This window comes from Notolepis coatsorum (genome assembly GCF_963971535.1).
Source record: "Notolepis coatsorum genome assembly, chromosome: 14".
Taxonomy (NCBI): domain Eukaryota; kingdom Metazoa; phylum Chordata; class Actinopteri; order Aulopiformes; family Paralepididae; genus Notolepis; species Notolepis coatsorum.
In genome coordinates, this window is record NC_140178.1 from 113,203,744 (window position 1) to 113,228,861 (window position 25,118).

At 46.6% G+C, this 25,118-nt stretch overlaps 1 protein-coding gene across 1 annotated transcript in view; it reads right to left on the reverse strand.

The window, feature by feature from the left end:
• Positions 1-1,494: 1,494 nt before the first annotated feature.
• hdac5 (histone deacetylase 5) overlaps positions 1,495-25,118 on the reverse strand; it is a 212,726-nt gene continuing 189,102 nt past the window's right edge. The window contains exons 18-21 of the mRNA XM_084329296.1: positions 14,519-14,652; positions 11,995-12,079; positions 11,103-11,289; positions 1,495-2,028 (exon numbers count right to left, since the gene is read on the reverse strand). Of these exons, the coding sequence (XP_084185422.1) occupies positions 1,989-2,028; positions 11,103-11,289; positions 11,995-12,079; positions 14,519-14,652 (446 nt within the window). The 3' untranslated portion in view covers positions 1,495-1,988. The remainder of the gene's footprint in view (positions 2,029-11,102; positions 11,290-11,994; positions 12,080-14,518; positions 14,653-25,118) is intronic.

Here is a 25,118-nt window from a genome sequence, read left to right on the forward strand (position 1 = left end):
GTCGTTGAAATATTTTTTATCTTTTTTGAATATTCGCCGCAATCCCACAATTCCACTGGGTCAGCAGACACTTGAAGAGGTCACGTGATTCCTGACCACCAAAAACACACATTCAGAGAGAAAGTGAGAGAAGGGAGAGAGAGAGATAAAGAGAGAGAGACCTGTGTTGACCTGCAGAGATAGTTTAGAAGAGAGTTGAACCCCCTCTGCCCAGTAGGGAGCATCTAGGAGAACGAAGCACATGCCTTTGAGCAAGGCATCTAATCCCCAACGTCTCCAGTGTTTGTGCTCAGCGGCCAACCGTGTCAGACTGTGGTTCTACCGGGCAGTAGATCTGTGTGAGTGTGAAACGCCGCAACATGGATAAATAAATGTCAAATAAACCGTTTTGTTTTTCTAACTCTCTCTGGAGTGAGATGACGTAGTGAGTTCTCTGAAGGAAATTAAGGCATCTTTTCAAAGAAAATAATACAAAATACCCAGATACAGACAAGACAGTCAATGATAGCAACAACATCAATAACAAGAACAACAACAGGTGTATGTGCGTTTCTTTTCTTCAGTCCTGATTGGCTGGCTGGTTGCTAGGTGATCAGGTGGTGGCGATCAGTGTTCTCTCATTGGGCGGTTTGTTCGTATATAAAAGGCACCAAGTTCTTCTAAGTTAAAACGTCTTTTCAACCGTCTGTCCGGTGAACCACACGTCCGCCTGTCGTCCGCTGAGCCCGTCTGACAGACCGTCCACGACCTGAAAGAGACGGACGTGTGTCCTCCTTAGAGTCTGTCTCCGTCCACGACCTGAAAGAGACAGACGTGTGTCCTCCTTAGAGTCCGTCTCCGTCCACGACCTGAAAGAGACGGACGTGTGTCCTCCTTAGAGTCTGTCTCCGTCCACGACCTGAAAGAGACGGACGTGTGTCCTCCTTAGAGTCTGTCTCCGTCCACGACCTGAAAGAGACAGACGTGTGTCCTCCTTAGAGTCTGTCTCCGTCCACGACCTGAAAGAGACAGACGTGTGTCCTCCTTAGAGTCCTGCTCCAGCTGCTCGGGTCCTTGTGCCAGAATCAACTGCTTCCAACCCAAAAAAAAAAAAAAAAAAACACACCCGCCATCCGTCAAAATCCATTCCGAGGGAGGGAGGGAGCGGGGGGAGGGAGGGAGCGGGGGGGTTCCAGAGAACGAAAGAAAGAAATAGAGTCTTGGCGGAGAAGCTAAGAAAAATCTTCCTTCAATCCACAACACGACTGTCCTCTGAGAAACCCCCGTCTCTCCTGTCCTCTTGTCCTCCTGCCCTCTCCTCCTGCCCCGTCCTCTTCTCCTCCGTCCCCCTCTTCATGGAATATACAGGGGTGTCTGGTCGTAGATATATATATATATATATATATATATATATATATATATATATATATATATATATATATATATATATATATATATATATGTGCATAAACAACACACGCAAAGCCACAGAGGAACCGTAGTACATGTATACTAACCGCATGGTTGGTGTGCTTCTCAGACAGAGACAGATGGAGACAGAGACAGACGAAGCACTGAGAGGTCAGTAGAGTTCTGTGGTTTGTTTGTTTGTTTGGTTTCCTCACTGCAGTCAGTCCGACCGTCCCAAGGTGAAAAAATATACAGTTCCCCCCTCTCTCTCTGTTGCCATGGACACGACAACCTAAGTCCAACAGCTAGAACATTTTTTTTTTATAAAACGAGGGGGGAAACCAACAACAGGCTCCCGCCTCTTCCCGTTTTCATCACACTCCCCACGGCCAATCGCATGGTGCTAACGGTGTGTGTGGCGTTCTGAGTCTCACAGGTTACACACCTGTACACACACACACACACACACACACTTCAAAGTGCTCCGTGTGACTCCGCCCGCCCTGGTGGGAGAGGAGGAGGAGTGGAGAGGAGGAGAGGAGGAGTGGAGGAGGTGTATGTGGCGACGGCGTCCTCTGTACTTCCTGGTTAGGCTCCTTCTACAACACAGGCTCTTCCTCCATTGGCTCCTCTGTGGACCTGTGGGCGGGGTCGACAGGGAACAGGATAACAAGGTCAGACGTTGTGAGTGAGATGAACTTCCTGTAGCATCTGTCCAGTAGTCCGACATACCAGTGGTTCTCAAAGACAAACTGATACATATTGTTGTTGCAGAATGTGTCGTTCTACTAGCAGCATAAATACACTAATTCTACTAATTCTACTGACTAAATACACAAATTCTACTAATTCTACTGACTAAATACACAAATTCTACTGACTAAATACACTAATTTTACTAATTCTACTGACTAAATACACTAATTCTACTGACATAAAAGGCAATAGACCTCTCATAGGTGATGCATTTTTCCGTCAGTCTTCAGGCTCCGTTGCAGCTCTAGGAAAATGAATGTACTATTAATAGACGGCTCCTGGCTTCGTCTGTGGTTCATGCAGCCACAACACCTGAACCACAACACGGCACAGACCCTCGAACAAAGTCTTCTGATACGTTTCTCTCTCTGATAAGGTGGGGGGTTTTGAATTTTAAGCAGCAGTTTAAAAAATTATCGCTAGCCAAAACTAGCTTAGCGTCGCACATCAGGTCAGGTTAGTTAGGGTTAACCTTCTGTAGTGTGGTAGTGAAAGGGTTAACCTTCTGTAGTGTGGTAGTGAAAGGGTTAACCTTCTGTAGTGGGGTAGTGAAAGGGTTAACCTTCTGTAGTGTGGTAGCAGTGTACATAAAGACCCAATGCCTCATCCATAGCTAACAGTGTACTGCACTGCCACAGGACCTAGCATGTCCTACCATGCTCTGTAAATAGCTCATGTACAGATACCAATATGCCTACTTTGTTTACTTGTTTATTGCACTATGTCGCTCTATTGGTTGGACTCTTATTATTATTACTTGTACTATTGCACATAGTTGCGGGCGAGACCCCTCGCATTTCACTGTATACCTGTATGCCGTGACAAATAAAACTCTTGTATCTTGTGAAAGGGTTAACCTTCTGTAGTGGGGTAGTGAAAGGGTTAACCTTCCGTAGTGTTGTAGTGAAAAGGTTAACCTTCTGTAGTGTGGTAGTGAAAGGGTTAACCTTTTGTAGTGTGGTAGTGAAAGGGTTAACCCTCTGTAGTGGGGTAGTGAAAGGGTTAACCTTCTTTAGTGTGGTAGTGAAAGGTTAACCTGCTGTAGTATGGTAGTGAAAGGTTAACCTTCTGTAGTGTGGTAGTGAAAGGGTTAACCCTCTATGGTGCGCATGATCTCCTACTGGTCAGTACAAGCGAACCCTGAAGTCATCCGCACGCTTCCTCCGACACGCGCGGCGACAGCCAGTGACTCTTTTTTCACCTGGCAGCGAGGACTCTCATTGGTGAAGTGTAACGCGTGGGAGGTCACGCTGCCTTCTTCAAGTCCTGCCTCCGCTGAGCAACCGCCCAGACCTGACCTGTAGGCGTCGCTGTCCACAACGCCAGTTTCCCACCCATGACTTGCCCTCCCCCTAACCCAGCCAAACGGGTTAGTATAGCGATCAGCCCAAGCCTCAAGCAATGCTGACTCCGGGAGTCGAGACCGCAGCCTCTTGCATTGGTGACGAGTGCAATCTCCACTACGCCACCTGACTGCCACTTAAAGTGTTAACCTTCTGTAGTGTGGTAGTGAATGTTTAACAGTGTGGTAGTGAAAGGGTTAACCCTCTATGGTGTGGTAGTGAATGTGTTAACCCTTTGTAGTGTGGTAGCGAAAGGGTTAACCTTCTGTAGTGTGGTAGTGAAAGGTTAACCTTCTGTAGTGTGGTAGTGAAAGGTTAACCTTCTGTAGTGTGGTAGTGAAAGGTTAACCTTCTGTAGTGTGGTAGTGAAAGGTTAACCTTCTGTAGTGTGGTAGTGAAAGGTTAACCTTCTGTAGTTTGGTAGTGAAAGGGTTAACCTTCTGTAGTGTGGTAGTGAAAGGTTAACCTTCTGTAGTGTGGTAGTGAAAGGTTAACCTTCTGTAGTGTGGTAGTGAAAGGGTAACCTTCTGTAGTGTGGTAGTGAAAGGTTAACCTTCTGTAGTGTGGTAGTGAAAGGTTAACCTTCTGTAGTGTGGTAGTGAAAGGTTAACCTTCTGTAGTGTGGTAGTGAAAGGGTAACCTTCTGTAGTGTGGTAGTGAAAGGTTAACCTTCTGTAGTGTGGTAGTGAAAGGTTAACCTTCTGTAGTGTGGTAGTGAAAGGATTAACCCCACATGCAGTTTCAAGGACAAAATTACTGGTAAACGGTAAAGAAAAAGACAAATGCACTGAGGCTTATGATGACCACATGACGTCTGTTACGCTTCCAATCACTACAACTAAATAAATCTATCAATAAATACATGTATGCCTTAGCCACAGGAAAGCCCTTGGCACGGATAAGCAGCTAATGACATGTTGTTATTGTGATGGTACACGCTAAGCTAGAGGCTACAGTGTTATTGTGATGCTACATGCTAAGCTAGAGGGGGAGCATGTCTATGTTCCCCGGGTCCTATGTTCCCCGGTAGCGATAAAAAAGGTCCCATGTTCCCCGGGTCCTATGTTCCCCGGGTCCTATGTTCCCCGGTAGCGATAAAAAAGGTCCCATGTTCCCCGGGTCCTATGTTCCCCGGGTCCTATGTTCCCCGGTAGCGATAAAAAGGTCCCATGTTCCCCGGGTCCTATGTTCCCCGGGTCCTATGTTCCCCGGTAGCGATAAAAAGGTCCTATGTTCCCCGGGTCCTATGTTCCCCGGGTCCTATGTTCCCCGGTAGCGATAAAAAGGTCCTATGTTCCCCGGGTCCTATGTTCCCCGGTAGCGATAAAAAGGTCCTATGTTCCCCGGGTCCTATGTTCCCCGGGTCCTATGTTCCCCGGTAGCGATAAAAAGGTCCTATGTTCCCCGGGTCCTATGTTCCCCGGTAGCGATAAAAAAGGTCCTATGTTCCCCACTCCCGTTGCGGCTCCCGAAAAAGCGACCGAGTTGTGTGAGGGACCATGTCAGCTTGCTTAATTTCTCTGTCATTACGGTAGTGTTCTCAAACGTACACGTCGCGACTAAAAAAAGGTTCTATGTTCCCCGCTACTCCCGAAAAAGAGTTGTGTATGGCATAGCCATACTCCCCTATTCAATAACAATTAACTCCTTATTGGGAAACGACCTATCAGATACCCCAAATGGGAAAAGCAGGGCATACATACATTGGGAGATGTTTTCAACAAACAGGGTTTTTGTAGCTATCATGATATACATAAAAAAATTTACCTCACCAGTTCCACATATTATTTCTACGCACAGTTATTAAAATGTTTGAAGGCTCATGGAGTCCCATTAAAAATACCAATTGAGCATCACAGATATCACAAATTCTTCTATGAAAGAGAGACATCGAGAGGATTCGTATCTGATTTTTATCATCACTTACTAACGTCTTCGTATGAAATCCTTCCCCTAGACTTAGTATGGAGGAGGGATATACCAGATTTGGAAGTAGATTTTGATTGGCAAGAAGTCTGGGCAAACGTTCGAATTGCATCACGCAACCCGGATCATCAACAAATTAATCTTAATTATATTCACAGGACATACCTGACTCCTATAAGATTGAACAGAATGGGACTTAAACAAGATTCTTTATGTACAAATGGTGATGAGGGTACATTTATGCATATGTATTGGGATTGCCCACCTGTTAAGAAATTCTGGGAAGAAGTGACCCTGAAATTATCAGAATTCTTACTTCTGAATATACCTGTACATCCCTCTGTATTGCTGTTGAATGATGTCTTTCAATATGCAGCCCCTATACAGCTAAAGAGACTAGTTTTATCCGGTCTTACAGCTGCTAAAAAGCTGATAGCTTCACGATGGATTCAACCGGAAAAAAATTGCTGGAAGGTATGGATTCTTACCTATCTCGATGTGATTTATCTAGAGATATCTACAGCAAGAATTTTAGGTGTCAGTGAAACCAACATTGCAATTTGGTTAGAAGTGGTGGAGAGAATAAAAGCTAGCATATGAATTGTAGTTCCTGGTTAGAAACAAATTAAAATGGATGGATTATCCAAGTGGGGGTCCGGGGGGGGGGGAGAGCGAGCAAGAGCATATGTATGTATTGGACTGCAAGTATTAGGTATATATATCCCGTAAACTACATTTATATTGATTTGAAATGTATAATCCTGTGATTTACTTAGGATATTTACTGTTAATGCTTGTGTGTCTAAATTTATGTTATGTTTAAAAAAAAAAAATAATAAAAAAAAAAAGATATGGTGCAACATGTGTAATTGTGTATGTGTGTTACTGTATATCTACTCCAGTGCCGTCTGACAGATTCGGCCGTCAGATGCTGCATGCTTGCGTGTAACAGAGATGTATGTTATTTAGTTAGGTCAACTGGACATTTTCGTTGACATAAGTAGATTTTTCGTTTTTGTTTATTTATTAAGTTAACACTTTAATCGCCGGAGACGCCAAAACTCGTCATTCCCCGCCATGCTCATTCTGCCGAAGACGCCGTAACACGTCTTTGATATCAATATTTCAAAAAAAAAAAAATATTTCTCCCCCGGGGACCTGAGATATACTGCTGAGCTCCACTCAACTCTCTAACGGTTCAAGAGCGCCATCTGGTGGCCGATCGGCAGATCGCCCAACAGGAAGTGATCTGTGGATGAAGTGGTGCTCACCCATATTTCGTCCGGGCACTCGCTATCGTTAGAGGGACTCCATCTTGACACAGTGAACACCGATCGGTGCAAATAACTCGATAAACAACATGATTTGGACGTATATACTATTATACAACCTGGAAATGGATCGGGTATTTATACATCCCATAATAGGAATATCTCTGCTCCACGCTCATCGCCCAACGGCCCGAGGAAGCTACGGTAAGATTCAGCGTTTTTTTTTAACGTGTTCCATATAAACTGCTCTGATGATCATATCACCCACACTAGATGAATGATATAACGTTGCCCACGGAATTATAAACGACCCCCCGCCCATCCGGTCAACATCAGATGATAAGTGGTAACTCCTAGAAGCACATCCAGTTGACATTTTTTATCTCGCACAGATTCCTACCAAACTGTATTTGATCATCAATATAATGCATTTAGGGCTATAAATCAAGTTCTGGAGAAAGCTGCAGAAAACGATAAAAACATACTTATACTTTAGACCGTATTTTAGTATGAATATGTGAATGAAAAAGTATAACGTTGCTACACCCTGAACAATAGATATAGGACATTGAATGGGCCATAATAATGTCAATTTAGCAATACAATTTAAAAAGTTATAGCCCTGCAAAGAAGGGGAACTTCTCCATAGACAAATAGAGCTGGCAAGGGATGGTAAATTATGAATTTAACCATGGCGATCAAAGTGTTAATATAAAGCGTGTTTAGAACGTTTTTGAGGTTGTTAAATACACGCTTTTGATTTCTTTAAGTGGCGAGTGTCGTCTTTTTCGTGCTTATTTGAGAAGGGTCCAGCTGCACAGCCGGAGAGCAACGCTCTCAGGGCCGCACTGTGACGGCCACGCTGTGAATATGTGTATACTGGATATGAACAGCAGTATTATAGGCCTACAGCAGTATTGTACAGCCAGCAATATTATACATTATTATACATGACTATTCTATGCAAGTAGGCTATGTCTAAGCTATTTTACAGTATTATACATGAACTATGTGCAATATGCATAAGACTAAGGTAAAGTTGGCCAACATTCTCTGGGAAATGCAAATGTTTTTACAGTAGAGACCATTTGAGAAATTAATCAAAACGAACCCTTGTGTGATGTCTGTGGCAGGTAATAGGTATATGATTCAGATGTTGTAGCATATTCAATTGACAAATGATCTCTCTCTCTCTCTCTCTCTAATGTCTTGTTGTAATTAGTATATACTAGGGCTGTCCCCGACTAAGGATTTGGAAGGTCGACTATGATTGGCCAAAATTTGCCGTTAGTCGACTATTGGTCAAAAAAATAAAAAATTAAGTATAATATTTTAAATTTTTTTATTTAATTAAATTTTTGTACATTTTTTATCATTCCATTTGGGCTGTGGGAGGTGCTTAATGTCTGAAGGAGTCGACTGAAGGCTTCTTGTCCTCTGCAAAAGCATGCAATTGGTCCACTGATGGATACATCTTGATATTTGTCTAGTCTAGTCACTCTAGTGCATATGTGTCAAACTCACGGCCTGCGGGCCAAATGCGGCCCGCCACGTCATTTGATGTGGCCCCCCAAGAGCCCAGGTAAAAAAAATAAAATAAAAATTATTTTTTTACATTAATATTGGGTTAAAAAATAGCAGTGTTCAAATAATTGTGGGTTAATGCGTTAATAAAGCTTTAACTTTGACAGCCTTAGTTATTACACATTTTTACACATACATGTATGTTGAACATCTGAGGTATTGATGAAATAACCAGTGCAAAAAAAGCACTTACTCCTCAGACATTCTTTGACAATTTTACAGCCCAAAATACAAAAAAGATCCAGGCGAAATAGGTAACAAAGGGTTGAAGAAATATTGTCTGAACTGTCAGATGCAAACTGGCTGTGTGACATAACCGAGCATCTCGCTCAATTGAATAAGAAGCTGTAGGGACGCAAACAAGTCCCACCCAAAACTTGACCAATATAGTTGTGAACTGAGACAACCCTTATTTTGTTATTTTTGAGTACAGTTACAGTTGTGTGTTCATGCAGACACATAATAGCAATTTCATTACGAATTGAAAATGGGGGACCCTGATGTAAACAAGTCGAAAGTCTTTCTCTGGTCTGCATCCCCTTAACAATTGTGTGTATTGAGCTGTACTGTACTGTACCCATTCTGCAATCTGTTAATTAAAGTTAATTAAACTATCTTCCATTAGTTGGATGTATGGCCTCTGCAAGGTTGTGTGCAGCCATTTGTTTTTGTAACATCTGCTACATCTGTCCCACGTGTTCTTTGCAGCTCACAGTTGTTAGTTCTGCCCCTCTTGACTGTGACAAAAAGGTTTTGAACAAACTTAATGTCATAGCTTGTATTTGATGATATTCTTCTTTGTTATTTACTTGAATGGTTTGATCATTGATTGATGGAGTAATATGGGGTTCTGATAAACTAAAATTATTTGTTAAAATAACATAAGCTAACATATATTTTTACATTTATGCAAATGCATATGCAATATGTATAACTTGAATAAGTAATAAATACAGAAACAACATGTTTAACAATATGTAAATGAGTAGCTACATTTATTTTACATTACATTAACATTTATACAGTCTTTGGCCCTTTGAGGGCAACCATAATGCTGATATGGCCCTCTGTGAAAATGAGTTTGACACCCCTGCTCTAGTGTGTTCATTAGATGGGTGAAATCCTCTTTCAGTGCCTCTGTGCCTGTTTTCGTAGGCAGTTAGCCTCTGGTATGCGTGCCATTAGCGTTAGCCATGCTTCTAGGCCTCTTTTCTTTTGGAAAGAATGATAAAAAATAAATTATAATTTAAATTATTATTATTTTTTAATATATATTCGACTAAGAGGTTGGCCAGTCGACTACGGCTCCTTTCGACCGATTAGTCGACTAATCGACTAATAGGGGTCAGCCCTAGTATATACCCAATGTCATGCGTCTTCTTGAAGCGGGGAACATAGGACCTTTATTTCAGCATTTGGCAAGCCTTTATTTCAGTGGGGAACATAGGACCCGGGGAACATAGGACCTTTATTTCAGCGGGGAACTAGTATATACCCAATGTTATGCGTCTTCTTGAAGCGGGGAACATAGGACCTTTATTTCAGCGGGGAACATAGAACCCTTTTTTTGTTCGGGAGCGGGCGGGACCTTTCTTTAAAAAAAAGCGGGGAACATAGAACCCGGGGAACATAGGACCCGGGGAACATAGGGATGACCCCGCTAGAGGCTAAAGTGTTATTGTGATGCTACATGCTAAGCTAGAGGCTAAAGTGTTATTGTGATGCTACATGCTAAGCGATGCTACATGCTAAGCTAGAGGCTACAGTGTTACTGTGATGCTACATGCTAAGCTAGAGGCTAAAGTGTTACATATGGAACGTTTTGCAAAGCACTTTAAAACTCGATTAATTGGTCAGTTTAATTCTTTAACACATTCGGGGCCAACCACGGACATGTCCGTGTTTCGGATCCAACGGTTGAGGGCCAACCACGGATATGTCCGTGGCAAGGTTGTTTTGGCTTTTATTCCATTGTAATATCCCACTCAATGTCACCCTGCGGCACTGCAGATTTACCCTACTCTTGGAATTCGGAAAAGTGCATTACCGGCCAGATCCTCATAGGGGTGCTGTCTCGATAATGCAGTGTTCCCTGTTAGAGACCGGTGTTTTATTAAAAAAATTTATGAATGGATTTTTCTGTTAGCCTACAGCTATGCATGTAGCCGATCGTCTGAAATAGTTTTTGGGACGCTGAATTCATTATGCAGTAAAGGATTATAGCATCAGCCAATGGACATATGGATCTACCAGATGACGATCGATAACTGGGAAATTCTTTTTGCAGTCCAACCGGCCACAGGTAAGAGCTATTTGACGTCAATTACAGCCCAATCGGGCCTTGCTTTGATAGCCATCCACCCGGTCAGCGAATTAGGCTACTGAGGCTAATGCCGTTATTGGTAATCAATAATCAGAAACGACGTCCCCCGCCCCGTATAGATTTAGCTCTACAAACAGCCTCATGCACAATGAAACCTTATTATGATATGCTGGCCGTATAGAGTGGGGCCCGTCTAATCCCTGTGGCCGTCAATGTGTTAATAGCAAACCACAGTCTGCAGTTGTTTTCAATCATTTGAAATGTTTAATTTAACCTTTCTGTTTCTACACTCTATTTCTCAATGTCATTGTAAATGAGAACTTGCTCTCAATGATCCTTCCACATTAAATAAAGATTGAATGAATTATACTGATCTGCTGGTTTCTGAGACTACTTTGAAAATAAAAGTCGCTGGTTCAAAATAAAAGTCCCTGACATGTCTGCCCCCCCCCCCCCCCCCCCCCCCCCGCCCCCGCCCATGTTGTTCCTAACTGTGATGACATCACTGACCTGCTGGTTTCCGTGGTAACGTGGGGGGGGACGTCGACGGTGAGAGAGGCCATGGCGGTGACCGTCTCCGCCTCGTCCTTCTCCCTCCGCTCCGCCGCAGCGTCCAATGGCTGGCTTCCGTTCTGAGCGTCCAATAGGGACAGACTGACTGTCTGAGCTAATCTCTGTAGACAACCCCAGTGTTTACCTGGAGAGAGGAAGAGAGAGAGAGAGAGAGAGAGAGAGGGAGGGAGAGAGAGAGAGAGGGAGAGGGAGAGGGAGAGAGGGAGAGAGAGAGGGAGAGAGAGAGGGAGAGAGGGGGAGAGAGAGAGAGAGGGAGGAGAGAGAGGGATAGAGGGGGAGAGAGAGATAGAGGGAGAGAGAGAGATAGAGAGAGAGGGAGAGAGAGAGGGCGAGAGGGAGAGAGAGATAGAGAGAGGGAGAGAGAGGGATAGCAGGAGAGAGAGGGAGAGAGAGAGGGATAGCAGGAGAGAGAGGGAGAGAGGAGATAAGAGAGATATAGAGGAGATAAGACTGTTTCTAATCAATGTTTAATATTAATCATTTGCTTTGGCAACATGTAGAAGTACGTCATGCCAATAAAGCCATTTGAATTGAATTGAATTGAAATTGAATTGGAGAGGGAGAGAGAGAGATAGAGAGAGGGGGGAGAGAGAGAGGGGGGAGCGAGAGGGAGAGAGAAGAGGGAAGAGAGAGAGAGAGGCAGACAGACAGAGAAATAGAGAGAGAGATAGAGGAGAGCAGAGAGAGAGGGAGAGAGAAAGAGACACAGAGAGAAAGACGAGAGACAGAGAGAAGAGATAAAGAGAGAGGGGAGAGAGAGAAGTGCGTGAAGGAGGGTGTGTGTGTGTGTGTGTGTGTGGGGGGGGGGGGGGGGCGGAGACTGACTCACTCTGTATCTCTATAACTCTCTCCAGAGAGGAGGAGGCTTTGGGACATGGCTTTTGTTGCTGCATGGACTGAGAGACTGACTCCAACTGAGAGAGAGAGAGAGAGAGAGAGAGAGAGAGAGAGAGAACAGGTAGACCTAATGAAGAGCTCTAGATAACAGATATACATAATGAAGAGCTCTAGATAACAGATATACCTAATGAAGATATCTAGATAACAGATGGACATAATGAAGAGCTCTAGATAACAGATAGACCTACTGAAGATCTCTAGATAAGAGATAGACCTACTGAAGAGCTCTAGATAAGAGATAGGCCTAATGAAGAGCTCTAGATAACAGATAGACATAATGAAGAGCTCTAGATAACAGATATACATAATGAAGAGCTCTAGATAACAGATAGACCTAATGAAGATATCTAGATAACAGATAGACCTAATGAAGAGCTCTAGATAACAGATAGACCTACTGAAGATCTCTAGATAAGAGATAGACCTAATGAAGAGCTCTAGATAACAGATAGACCTAATGAAGAGCTCTAGATAACAGATAGACCTAATGAAGAGCTCTAGTCAAGTCAAGTCAAGAGTTTTATTTGTCACGGCATACAAGTATACAGTGAAATGCGGGGGGTCTTGCCCGCAACGATTGTGCAATAATACAATAATGCCATAATACAATATATACAATAATAAGAATCCAATAGGATGAGAATAAGACATTTGTGCAATAATACAAGTAATAAGAATAAAGACATATCAGGTATATGTACATGAAGTTTACAAAAAGCATGGTAAGACATGCTAGGGTCCTGCGATAGTGCAATACACTGTTAGCTACGGATGAGGCACTGGGTCTTATGTACACAATGCTATACTATACAATCTACAGTTATACTATGTGTCCTTATGTCACGATCGGAGTTCGTGTCTGCCAGATGAGGAGCAATCAGCGCGGCTGCAAGAGATCACCTCATCAAGCGTTCCCTACTTCAACTGGCAGATCCCGTCATCCGACGTCGCAGTGTTAAACTGCCTACCGAGGTACGACGACGCTACCTGAAGACCAGCTGTAACTACCCCTGTTTATGCTTGCCCTAACCTTCTGTTTCTTGTGCCCCAGGACTTCGCTCCAGCGCCCTTCCACCCTGACGTCTCGAGCCCCAGCGCCCTTCCACCCTGACGTCTCGAGCCCCAGCGTCCTTCCACCCTGACGTCTCGAGCCCCAGCGTCCTTCCACCCTGACGTCTCGAGCCCCAGCGTCCTTCCACCCTGACGTCAAAGAGGACTCCTGCTCGCTCTCAAGCGCAAGACCTGTGTCCTCTCTCTCTCGCTGCCTACAGCTGCACTGAAGTGCACCTGCTCTCATTCTTCTTCCCCCCAAGAACATTATAACCTCCGTGTTGTTCACATTCCTGTTTCACATTCCTGTTATACTCTGCTTGGTTGGGAAGAATAATGTAAAGAACCCTAAACCGCTCCATTCTCTCCTCCTGTGTTTTGCTATTGGGCTCCGCAAGAACCCCCCATCCTCACACCTTATGCTAGCTTGCTATCCATCTGTTTACTATACAAGAACCACTCCCGTTCTTTTTTTTTTTTTCTTTTTTACTTAATTTTTTAGCGTTTATCGCTTTTCTGGTCAAGCATGACGACAGATACAGGGTGAAACGGGATATAGATCAGGGGAAGACATTCTGGTAAATGACGGCGGGTCTGGGAATCGAACTCGAGTCCACCAGATCCGTGACGCAGCACGGTTTTCCCCGACGCAGAAATAGCGCCGAGATATGCGGTGAGCTACTGGAGCGTAACAGCAGTCGCATCTTTTCACCTGCGCAGCTCGATCTCTCAGTGGCGAGGAGTAACGCGTGGGAGGCTCACGCTGCCCCCGACACTTCCTGATTCTACTGCGCAGGCGCACCAACCGACCTGTAGGAGTCGCTGTCCACAACGCTCGATCCCCAGCCATCAGTTTCCCACCCCCTAATACGGCCAATGTGTATTAGTACGGACGACCAGCTAAACTGAAAGCAAATGTGGAGCGCTGGGCTCGAACAGGCAAGCCCAGCGTCTCCAGATTTCGTGGCGAGCGCCTTGCCCACTACGCCACGTAGCCGCCCCCCCGTTCTTGTTTTTAAAGTGACCTTTCATTGTGTAAAGTGACCATGAGTGTGAGCGTGTGCAGCATGTGTGTGTGTGTGTTCATGTTAAAGTGGCTGCTAGTGTGTGAGCGTGTACAGTGTGTGTGTTGTGTGTGTGCTCATGTGTGCTTGTGTGTGGAGAGTTCAGTGTTTAAGGCTCTGATGGCCTGGGGGAAGAAGCTGAGCCGAAGTCTCTCTGTCCTAGTTGCTGGTGTTCGCCGGCGTTTGCCTGACCGCAGCAGCTTGAACAGGCTGTTGTTGGGGTGGTGAGGGTCTTTCATTATTCTGCAGGCTCTGGATTTGCACCTCTTGTTATATAGGACCTGCAGATAACTAGATAACAGATAGACCTAATGAAAGGCTCTCGATAACAAAACTCACCTCGTCTCCCAGCAGAGCCGACACACACACCTCGGAGGCGTCACAGATGGCTGTGAGGTCGTGACCCCCCTCCAGAGCCAAGACCACCCGCCCCCCCGCCAGCGCCATCAACTGCTGGGTCAGGTGACCAAAGCCTGGAGATTCAAAATACAAGGAATTAATGGGATAAAAATGTTTTATGAATTCATTAATCATCCATCAACCGTCAGAATTGGTCTTATATTCCATATAGTCTATTTTACCAAGTGCCTCGTGCTAGAACACGTTAACATGGTCACTGTCTAGCTGCTCTAACCTGTTAACATGGTCACTGTGTAGCTGCTCTAACCTGTTAACATGGTCACTGTGTGGCTGCTCTAACCTGTTAACATGGTCACTGTGTAGCTGCTCTAACCTGTTAACATGGTCACTGCTCTAACCTGTTAACATGGTCACTGTGTACCTGCTCTAACCTGTTAACATGGTCACTGTGTGGCTGCTCTAACCTGTTAACATGGTCACTGTGTAGCTGCTCTAACCTGTTAACATGGTCACTGTGTAGCTGCTCTAACCTGTTAACATGGTCACTGTGTAGCTGCTCTAACCTGTTAACATGGTCACTGTGTGGCTGCTCTAACCTGTTAACATGGTCACTGTGTAGCTGCTCTAACCTGTTAACATGGTCACTGTGTGGCTGCTCTAACCTGTTAACATGGTCACTGTGTAGCTGCTCTAACCTGTTAACATGGTCACTGTGTAGCTGCTCTAACCTGTTAACATGGTCACTGTGTAGCTGCTCTAACCTGTTAACATGGTCACTGTGTAGCTGCTCTAACCTGTTAACATGGTCACTGTCTAGCTGCTCTAACCTGTTAACATGGTCACTGCTCTAACCTGTTAACATGGTCACTGTGTACCTGCTCTAACCTGTTAACATGGTCACTGTGTGGCTGCTCTAACCTGTTAACATGGTCACTGTGTAGCTGCTCTAACCTGTTAACATGGTCACTGTGTAGCTGCTCTAACCTGTTAACATGGTCACTGTGTACCTGCTCTAACCTGTTAACATGGTCACTGTGTGGCTGCTCTAACCTGTTAACATGGTCACTGTGTAGCTGCTCTAACCTGTTAACATGGTCACTGTGTGGCTGCTCTAACCTGTTAACATGGTCACTGTGTAGCTGCTCTAACCTGTTAACATGGTCACTGTGTAGCTGCTCTAACCTGTTAACATGGTCACTGTGTAGCTGCTCTAACCTGTTAACATGGTCACTGTGTGGCTGCTCTAACCTGTTAACATGGTCACTGTGTAGCTGCTCTAACCTGTTAACATGGTCACTGTGTAGCTGCTCTAACCTGTTAACATGGTCACTGTGTAGCTGCTCTAACCTGTTAACATGGTCACTGCTCTAACCTGTTAACATGGTCACTGTGTAGCTGCTCTAACCTGTTAACATGGTCACTGTCTAGCTGCTCTAACCTGTTAACATGGTCACTGCTCTAACCTGTTAACATGGTCACTGTGTAGCTGCTCTAACCTGTTAACATGGTCACTGTCTAGCTGCTCTAACCTGTTAACATGGTCACTGTGTGGCTGCTCTAACCTGTTAACATGGTCACTGTGTAGCTGCTCTAACCTGTTAACATGGTCACTGTGTAGCTGCTCTAACCTGTTAACATGGTCACTGTGTAGCTGCTCTAACCTGTTAACATGGTCACTGTGTAGCTGCTCTAACCTGTTAACATGGTCACTGTGTAGCTGCTCTAACCTGTTAACATGGTCACTGTGTAGCTGCTCTAACCTGTTAACATGGTCACTGTTACGAAGGATCAGATTAAACCGAATATATATATTTATTAACTGATATATATTGCATAATATTTGTATATCGTCTGATATCCCTTGTGTATTCTTTGTACATATACACGGAATATCCCTTTTACCTAGTACAGACCATAATATTTCGTTCTCCTATTGGACAGCGGTCCCTTAGGCGCCACTGCCATACCCCCAAGGTCTAGTTCAAAGTCACCGCCAAAGACATGCCTGGACATGAACGGCTCTGCGCAAGAATACGAGACAGGAATAAGGCTGGTACTAGTTTGTTCACCTAACGTATAAATATGGCGCAGGTGAATACAGAAGTAGTTCGAGTTACCCAAGTGAAGCCTCACCCACGATACAACGTGCGGTGAAGTAGGGCCCGTTTGGCCCCAAATAGAGCATTGAGACCGCGTGCGAATAGATAGCTGAAGTATCAGAGTTTAACGCTGTACCGTCGAGTTCGACCTATTCTATTAATTCAGTAATAGTCTATTTATGTATAGTGTATCGTGCGGCTACCGTTCTACAGTGACCAGCATTACCAACGTTTCCTCGTACCAGCTAGTGTGCTTATCTAGGCTGGGCAGCTTACCCTGGCGCCTTCATCCGAGGAGCCCTAGACGAGGACCGTGTGGACATGTACACTGGATAACCTACCCGACGACTACATAGCCCTTTTCGGCTGGATTATATTTGCTTTGGTCCTGTAGCTGATGGAGCGGAGAATCGTCTACACCCACAATTGTGTGGGATTTACCCTGTGAGGAGCAACGTCGAGCCCGCCTCTAAGACCGCCTGAGGCTGGCTAGCTTTCTTCCATGCGGAGCTGCATGCCGGAGAATAGCTGTTATTCGTCTGCGGATCAAGAGATTATTGCACTGTCTCCTGTACCTGGAGTCTCCCTATTCTTCGTTGACCCAGACTTTGCTACCGACAAATCCTCTCCCCTTGCTGGCCTACAACCGGAGGGACCCTACTAGTATCTCCCGCTGCCCTACTAGTGTACCATAGATATAATTCCTAGGATACAGGTGGTATTCATTATCTCCTGCGTAATATTATAATGGACTTACGCTCTTGACTTACTCACGCACATTCTTCGCCTTACAAGCGCGACTCTAAGTAAAGTAATGTAATCTACTATTATTGCTGCTAATAAATATTATTCTAACCAAGATTTGTGTGGAACCGTGTCATTGTGGAAGTGTTCATCTCATATACCTGTGTACTGTATGGCCAGTAGTAATGTACATAAGACAGTAGTGGTTTAATGATACCATACTTATTTAATACAGTCAGGGAATTGTACCCCTCAGTTACAATTGGTCCTTCGAGCCGGAGGGTAAATAGCGTAATATTAATATAATATTAATATTGACATGGCCAATGATGAACACTCCACAAACGGTTCTCCTAAAATAGATCGCCCGCAGCGTAGACGGCAGCCACCTCAGTACCTAGAGGACTACGCTGCCAGTATACTACCTAGCTTTCTACAGACGTTAAACGCGGAAAAAGCGGATAGTAAAAGTATGTCAAACCCTACCGACCAGGCGACCCCGCCAGTAGAGACCCTAGTGGGTTCTAACATAACTGACCAAGCTCACGGGGGGGACCAGGAGGGACCTGACATGACTTTACCCCCCGCCAACGTCGACGAGGTAGTCCCCGGAGAGCTCCAGGATAAAGAAAGCCCTCCAGGGACGGAACCCGACCCACCACAAGAAGAGACGCGCACCCAGGAGATAGACCTCCTCGGTACGCGACAGGAGAACGGATCTCCAACGAGTACTACCAGAAGCCGATCACCTCTACCAGTGTCTTCCCCCAGCGAGGCGGACAAGATGCTGGCGCAGGCCTTTATCGCCACCCTGGCAGCCTCAACCGAACGCGATCGACTCCAAGCACAGACGCTTAGCGAGCGCGAACATTCTTCCATGGAACAAGAACGCTTCCACGCGAAACTCCAAGCGCAAGCCCTTAGTGAACGCGAACACTCTGCGACCGAGCGAGAGCGCTTCCAGGCGCAGCAACGGAGTGACGAAGACTGCATACGCCTAGAGACTAGACGCCTCCAGACGGAAGAGAATATGGAAAGAGACCGCGCCGAAGCCCCGCGCGCCGCCGCCGGTGCCCAACGCGAAGCAGAGCGCGACCTCGCTCACACCAAGCGCGAAGCCGAGCGCGACCGATTACAAGCGCAGATAATGGAGCAACTGATTGCCAGGGTAACCCCCCCTCCCTCCGCACGGGGCTCCAGGGCCTCGTCAAGACAAGGGTCTAGGGCACCCTCCCCTACCCGATCAAGCGACCCTGAGCCCGGCCAACAGAGAGAGCCTATACCCCTCTCCGAATCCCTTCCCCGACCGGTCCAAGCGAGACCCAGCAACAGGGAAGAACCAGCCTATGCCGCGGAGAGACTAAATAGACTACAGGATCTAGATCAGTGATTCCCAACCTGGGGTCCGCGGACCCCCTGGGGGTCCGCCAGGGGGCGCAGGGGTCCGCCAGACCACAGATGATTTGAGTCCTTTTTTTTTTTTTTTTTTTTTTTAGAAATATTTAATTAGCATATTTTTATCATCAGAAGCATGAATACTCTCTCCACTACAATAAAAAATAAAGATAAATAAATAAACATCTAGACATGATTTTTGAACGTTAACAGTAGGCTACCGGGTAGCCGCTAAAACGCGAATCAGTTGACTGTATCACTTTCTGTAGCTAGCCTAGCACGCTAGTTAACTTTCTCGGCTCGTCTGCAGTCAGCCGCCAGAGGCGAAAATGTGTGACAAACGAAAAGGAGATGACGGCAGCTCATCTGCAAAAAAAGTTAGGACCTACAGCAATCGCGAAAATTACATCACCATGGGCTTCACTGAGGGACCAGACAAACGACCTGAGTGTGTGATTTGTGGAGAAAAGTTGGCAAACTCGAGCCTGAAGCCCAGCAAGCTGAAGAGACATCAGGCGTCTAAGCACCCAGAAACCGTTGGGAAGGTTCCAGACTTTTTTCGGAGGAAAGAACAGTCTCTCAAGGCGAACAAGCCTGTTGATGTTAGAGTAGCGTGGAGCAGGGGTGGCAGTGATTTACAGAAGGCTACCGAAGCCTCCTTTGAGTGTTCGCTTTTAATTGCAAAAGCAAAGAAACCGCACAATATTGGCGAGCAGCTCATCAAACCAGCCTGCATCAAAATGGTTTAGAAACTGTGCGGCCCACAGGTGGCGGATAAACTAAAATCAGTACCACTCTTGAACAATGTAGTGAAAGACCGAATTGATAAGATGTCAAGTGATTGCGAGCAGCAGCTGTCAGAAAAGCTTAGAAAGGGTCCATTTGCCATACAACTTGATGAAACTACAACTGTCGCAGACGAGGCTGTGCTCATCGTTTATGTGCAATATATCGAAAATGAGGATCTGAAGCAGGACATTCTCATGTCAGTCAACCTTACTACCACCACTCGAGGTGAGGATATTTTTACTGCAGTGGATTCTTACTTCATTCAACATAAATGCAAACCGTTCACCATTAGGGCCTGATTTGAGAGGATGAATACAGGATTTGAATATTGGCCAAAATTTTGAAATACATATGGTGCAAGATTAGATTTGTTGATTGAAGGCACAAGTCAAAGAAGCATAGTGGGTCTAATTATGATGCATATGCCTGTGTATAAGCAGTTTGTTATTAAAATGACAAAAAAAAGGTATTAAACCCAGCTAGGACAGATTCTCTCTGCTACTGATTGGAATTTCCTGTCTCATATTTAGTTTAATAATTTGTTGCATTGATTTGTTCCATAAATGCAAACCGTTCACCATTAGGGACTGATTTGAGAGGATGAATACAGGATTTGAATATTGGCCAAACATTTTGAAATGCATATGGTGCAAGATGAGATTTGTTGATTGAAGGCACAAGTTAAAGAAGCATAGTGGGTCTAATTGTGATGCATATGCCTGTGTATAAGCAGTTTGTTATTAAAATGACAAAAAAAAGGTATTAAACCCAGCTAGGACAGATTCTCTCTGCTACTGATTGGAATTTCCTGTCTCATATTTAGTTTAATTTGTTGCATTGATTTGTTCCATAAATGCAAACCGTTCACCATTAGGGCCTGATTTGAGAGGATGAATACAGCATTTGAATATTGGCCAAACATTTTGAAATGCATATGGTGCAAGATGAGATTTGTTGATTGAAGGCACAAGTCAAAGAAGCATAGTGGGTCTAATTGTGATGCATATGCCTGTGTATAAGCAGTTTGTTATTAAAATGAAAAAAAAAAAGTATTTTATGGTATCTTATTAGGAGGGGGTCCGCGAATTTCATCAGAGATGTTTGGGGGTCCCTGGGGGGAAAAAGGTTGGGAACCACTGATCTAGATGACCTGGCAGAGGAAGAAGAAGAGGGAGAGGAGGAGAGTCAAGCCCAACAGCATCATCATACTCCACAGGACCAGGAGGTCCAGTACAGCCCAGACTTTACCCCCGCGGCTCTGCGCTACAGACCCCCGACTCAATTCACGGGTGAGCTTGACGCACAACCAGCCCCGAGGAACAGCACCTGGGTACGCGGGCCTTGGTACCCGACAGGTACCAGCCCACCACGACAAGTAAGAGGAGACTCGCCTAGGAGGCCTCTCCTCCAACGCTCACCGATGTGCCAGCCATCCATGGCATCGTACCTTGGCACACCGACGTTCCCGGACTTCACACACGAGAACAGAGCACAGTACACAGAGCTACGAATGTGCTTAGAGACAATGATGTCCGATGTAACAGATGAACCGTACAAGTATGCTATCCTACTCAAGCACCTGAAGGTGCCCAGAGCGCACAATATAGCGCTGGCATATTCCACCTCTACTACCCCATACACCGCGGCTCTAGCAGCCCTCGACCAACGTTATGGACGCATATGGGACTACGTAATACAAAAGATAAGGAATATTGACCGTCTACCCCCAGCAACAGACAATCGCTCATTAGATGACCTGTCTATCAAGGTACAATCCCTGGTAGGGATGCTGGGGGCACAAAAGGAAAAGGGTATGCACGAACTGTACGCGAACTCTAATGTTGAGAGGATTTTAGAGAAGCTTCCGCCCGCCCGACAAGAGCGCTTCAGGCGGCAAAGAGACCACCGTGATCCTAACGGTCCCGAGCCATCCCTCCTAGACCTAGCCGACTTCCTGGCGAGAGAAGTCAACAGCCTACGATTGGATACGTTCGTGCGGAGCACGCCAAGCTCCAGAGAGGGACCTAGGAGAGCAAACGATGGCCGCAGGCTGGTGACCGTCATGCACCAAGCCGAATCAGTACCGAGCAACAAGAACCACAGTACCCCCTCGATGAAAGAGAAGTGGAAGATTGTATGCCCGTACTGCGAAAAGGAACACTGGCTGTCACACTGTGACACGTTCAAGAAGATGACCGCCGACAAGGCGAGTCAATGGATAAAGTCCAACCGACGCTGTTACCGATGTGCGCGCAATCACATGGCAGCCGAGTGCCGCTTAAAGAAGAGGTGTAGTCGGTGTGACGGAGCCCACTTGGACGTCCTACATGACAGTAACAGAAGAAAGCCTGCACCCTCAAGCAGCACAAAGGCAAGTGTTATGTACATTGACCCCGCCAGCAGCGGGGGCGCCCGGGTGCTCTTGAAGGTGGTCCGCGTAACATTGAGTTACGAAGACAAGGTCATGGACACTTACGCCGTCCTTGACGACGGGTCAGAGAAGACCCTTCTCCTCGCGTCCGCTGCGGCCCAGCTGGGGCTGCGGGGGAGCGAAGAAACGATGACGATTCGGACAATAAGAAGAGACCTGAAGACGATCAAGGGCGAGAATGTCTCCTTCACTATCGCAGCAAGCGGGCAGCCAGAGAGACGGTATAGGATCACTAACGCTTTCACCAGCCAAGACATAGGCCTGTCGCAGTACACCTACCCCATCGCCAAGCTGATGGATAAATATGTGCACCTGCGTCAACTACCTATACCGCTCATAGACGGTGCCACCCCGACCCTGCTGATAGGATCCGACCATGCACACCTCATCGTCCCGATGGACCGGGTCCACACTGGGCCCAGAGGCTGTCCAGCAGCAGTCGAGACCCGCCTAGGATGGACACTACAAGGCCCCCTCTCTAGGTCTCCTAACCGAACAGCAGCCACTCGCTGCCTCCACTCCAGAGTGACAGAAGAAGACACCACCCTCCTACAGCACGTCGAGAGGCTATGGACACTAGAGACAATGCCCTTTAAGAACGAAAAGAAACACATTCGTTCCAAGGAAGACATTTATGCCATAGCCCTCCTCGAGCGGGGGACAAAGAGAGTCAAAGTCAATGGAGTGATGAGATACGCAACTCCACTCCTGAGGCGAGAGGGTATGCCTACCTTCCACGCCCCAAAAGAAGCGACGGAGCGGTATCTATCGAACACAGAGCGGCGCCTAGCCAGAGACCCCGCTCAAGCTACTGTGTACCGCGCTGAGATTGACAAGCTAATCACAGCGGGACACATAGAGAAAATTGACATTAAAGAGGCCGATCAGACGACCGAATCATGGTACGTGCCGCACCACAAAGTTCACCACAACGGCAAGGATCGTATTGTGTTTAACTGCAGCTACCAGATCGGATCACAAAATCTGAATAAAGAGCTCTTGCCCGGCCCAACACTCGGCCCCTCTCTACTAGGCGTGTTGCTACGTTTCCGCCAAGACAAGGTGGCCATCAGCGGCGACATCAAAGGGATGTTCCTGCAGGTGCGACTAGTGGAAGAGGACAAGCCCCTGCTGTGGTTCTTATGGAGAGAGAGGATCGGGGATGAGCAACCATCCATCTATCAATGGGAAGTCCTCCCTTTCGGAACCACATGCAGTCCATGCTGTGCTACGTTCGCACTGCAAAAACACGTCGCAGAAGACCCAGCAGCTGATGAAGAGGTCCGACAAAGTGTAGGAAATAGTTTCTACGTGGACAACTGTCTGCAAAGCGTCTCGACGCCAGAAGAAGCCGAGGCCCTCCTACTCAAGCTCCGCGCCTCCCTGATCAAAGGCGGCTTTGATCTCCGGCAGTGGGCCAGCAGCGACCCTCAAGTATTGAGCAGCCTCTCCCCAGAGGACAAGGCAGCAAGCAGCGAGACCTGGATGGCGACCATCCCAGGAGAAGCCCAAGAAATGACATTAGGACTAGTCTGGCGCTTCAAAACAGACTCGCTCCATTATAAACACACACCCCTGACCAAGGAGCAGGGAAGGTCGACTTCACTACCGACCACAAAACGGAGTGTATACAGAACACTCGCCAGACAATATGACCCGTTGGGATGTATTCTACCTTACACCACCAGGGCAAAGATGATCGTAAGAGCATTATGGGACAAGGACCAGGGCTGGGACGACCCCATACCCGAACACCTTGCCTCCACATGGAGAGAGTGGGAGACAGAACGCTCCCAGGTGTCAACATACGCCGCAGCTACTTCCCACCCACAGTGAGGCCGGAGACGTGCCAGATGGACCTGCACGTCTTCAGCGACGCCTCCGAAGTAGCCTACGGTTCGGTGGCCTACTTGCGGGCCCGAGAGGAGGGAGGAGAAATACATACTGCCTTCATCCTGGCTCGCTCAAGAATAGCCCCCCGCAAGCAACAATCTATCCCGCGTCTAGAGCTCTGCGCAGCCCTAGCAGGAGCGCAACTCGCCACGTTAATCCAACGTGAACTCACCATCCCGGTGCAAAGAACAATCCTGTGGTCAGACTCCATGACCGTACTCACATGGATCCAGTCCGATTCGTGTAGATACAAGGTCTTCGTGGGAGTCAGAATCACAGAGATCCAAGATTTAACAGAAGCAGCATGCTGGAGGTATGTGGACACAAAACAGAACCCAGCTGACGTCATCACACGGGGAATGTCCCTGGATGACCTCACCCGTCACAATCTATATAGTGACGGGCCCGAGTTCCTCAAGCTCCCGGAAGAAGAGTGGCCTACACCCACCCCACGGGAGGCGAGTGAAGAGGAGGCAGAGAAGAAGAAATCTATGTTCTGTGGGTTAACACACAGACTCGTCCCCACAGATCCCAACATAGACGACTGCCTCACCCTTGAGAGTGCGCAGCTAAAGACATTCCTGTGGCACCACCCAGAGGTTCAGCCCACTACTGACATTACTGCAGCTAACTACGAAGAAGCAGAACTCATTCTGCTACAGCGAGCCCAGAGAGACTCGTTCCCCGACGAGCTAGACTGTCTGCAGGGATCAAAGCCAGTCCCGTCAGACAGCAGACTGCTCCACTTAGCCCCTGAGAGCGACGCCCATAATCTCATCAGAGTGGGTGGTCGTCTGAGGAGAGCCCCAGACTTACCGGATGACGTCAAGTACCCGATAGTCTTAAACAGCCGACACAAGGTCACAGAGCTCATCATAAAGAAATACGACGAGGACGTGCACCACGCCGGGGCAGAGAGAGTCTTCGCGGAGATCAGACGTCGTTATTGGATACTGCAAGGAAGAGAAGCAGTACGACGCTTCCAGCGGACCTGTCTAGACTGTCGTAAATGGCGAGCACAGCCCAGTATACCCCGGATGGCTGACCTACCCCCCTGTCGCCTCCGACTCGGCGACAAGCCTTTTCACTCCACCGGTATGGACTGTTTCGGCCCGCTGTATGTAAAGAAAGGAAGAGGGACAGAGAAGCGGTGGGGTATTGTATTCAAATGCATGACCACCCGAGCGATACACATAGAACTCCTTCCAACCATGAGTACGGACTCATT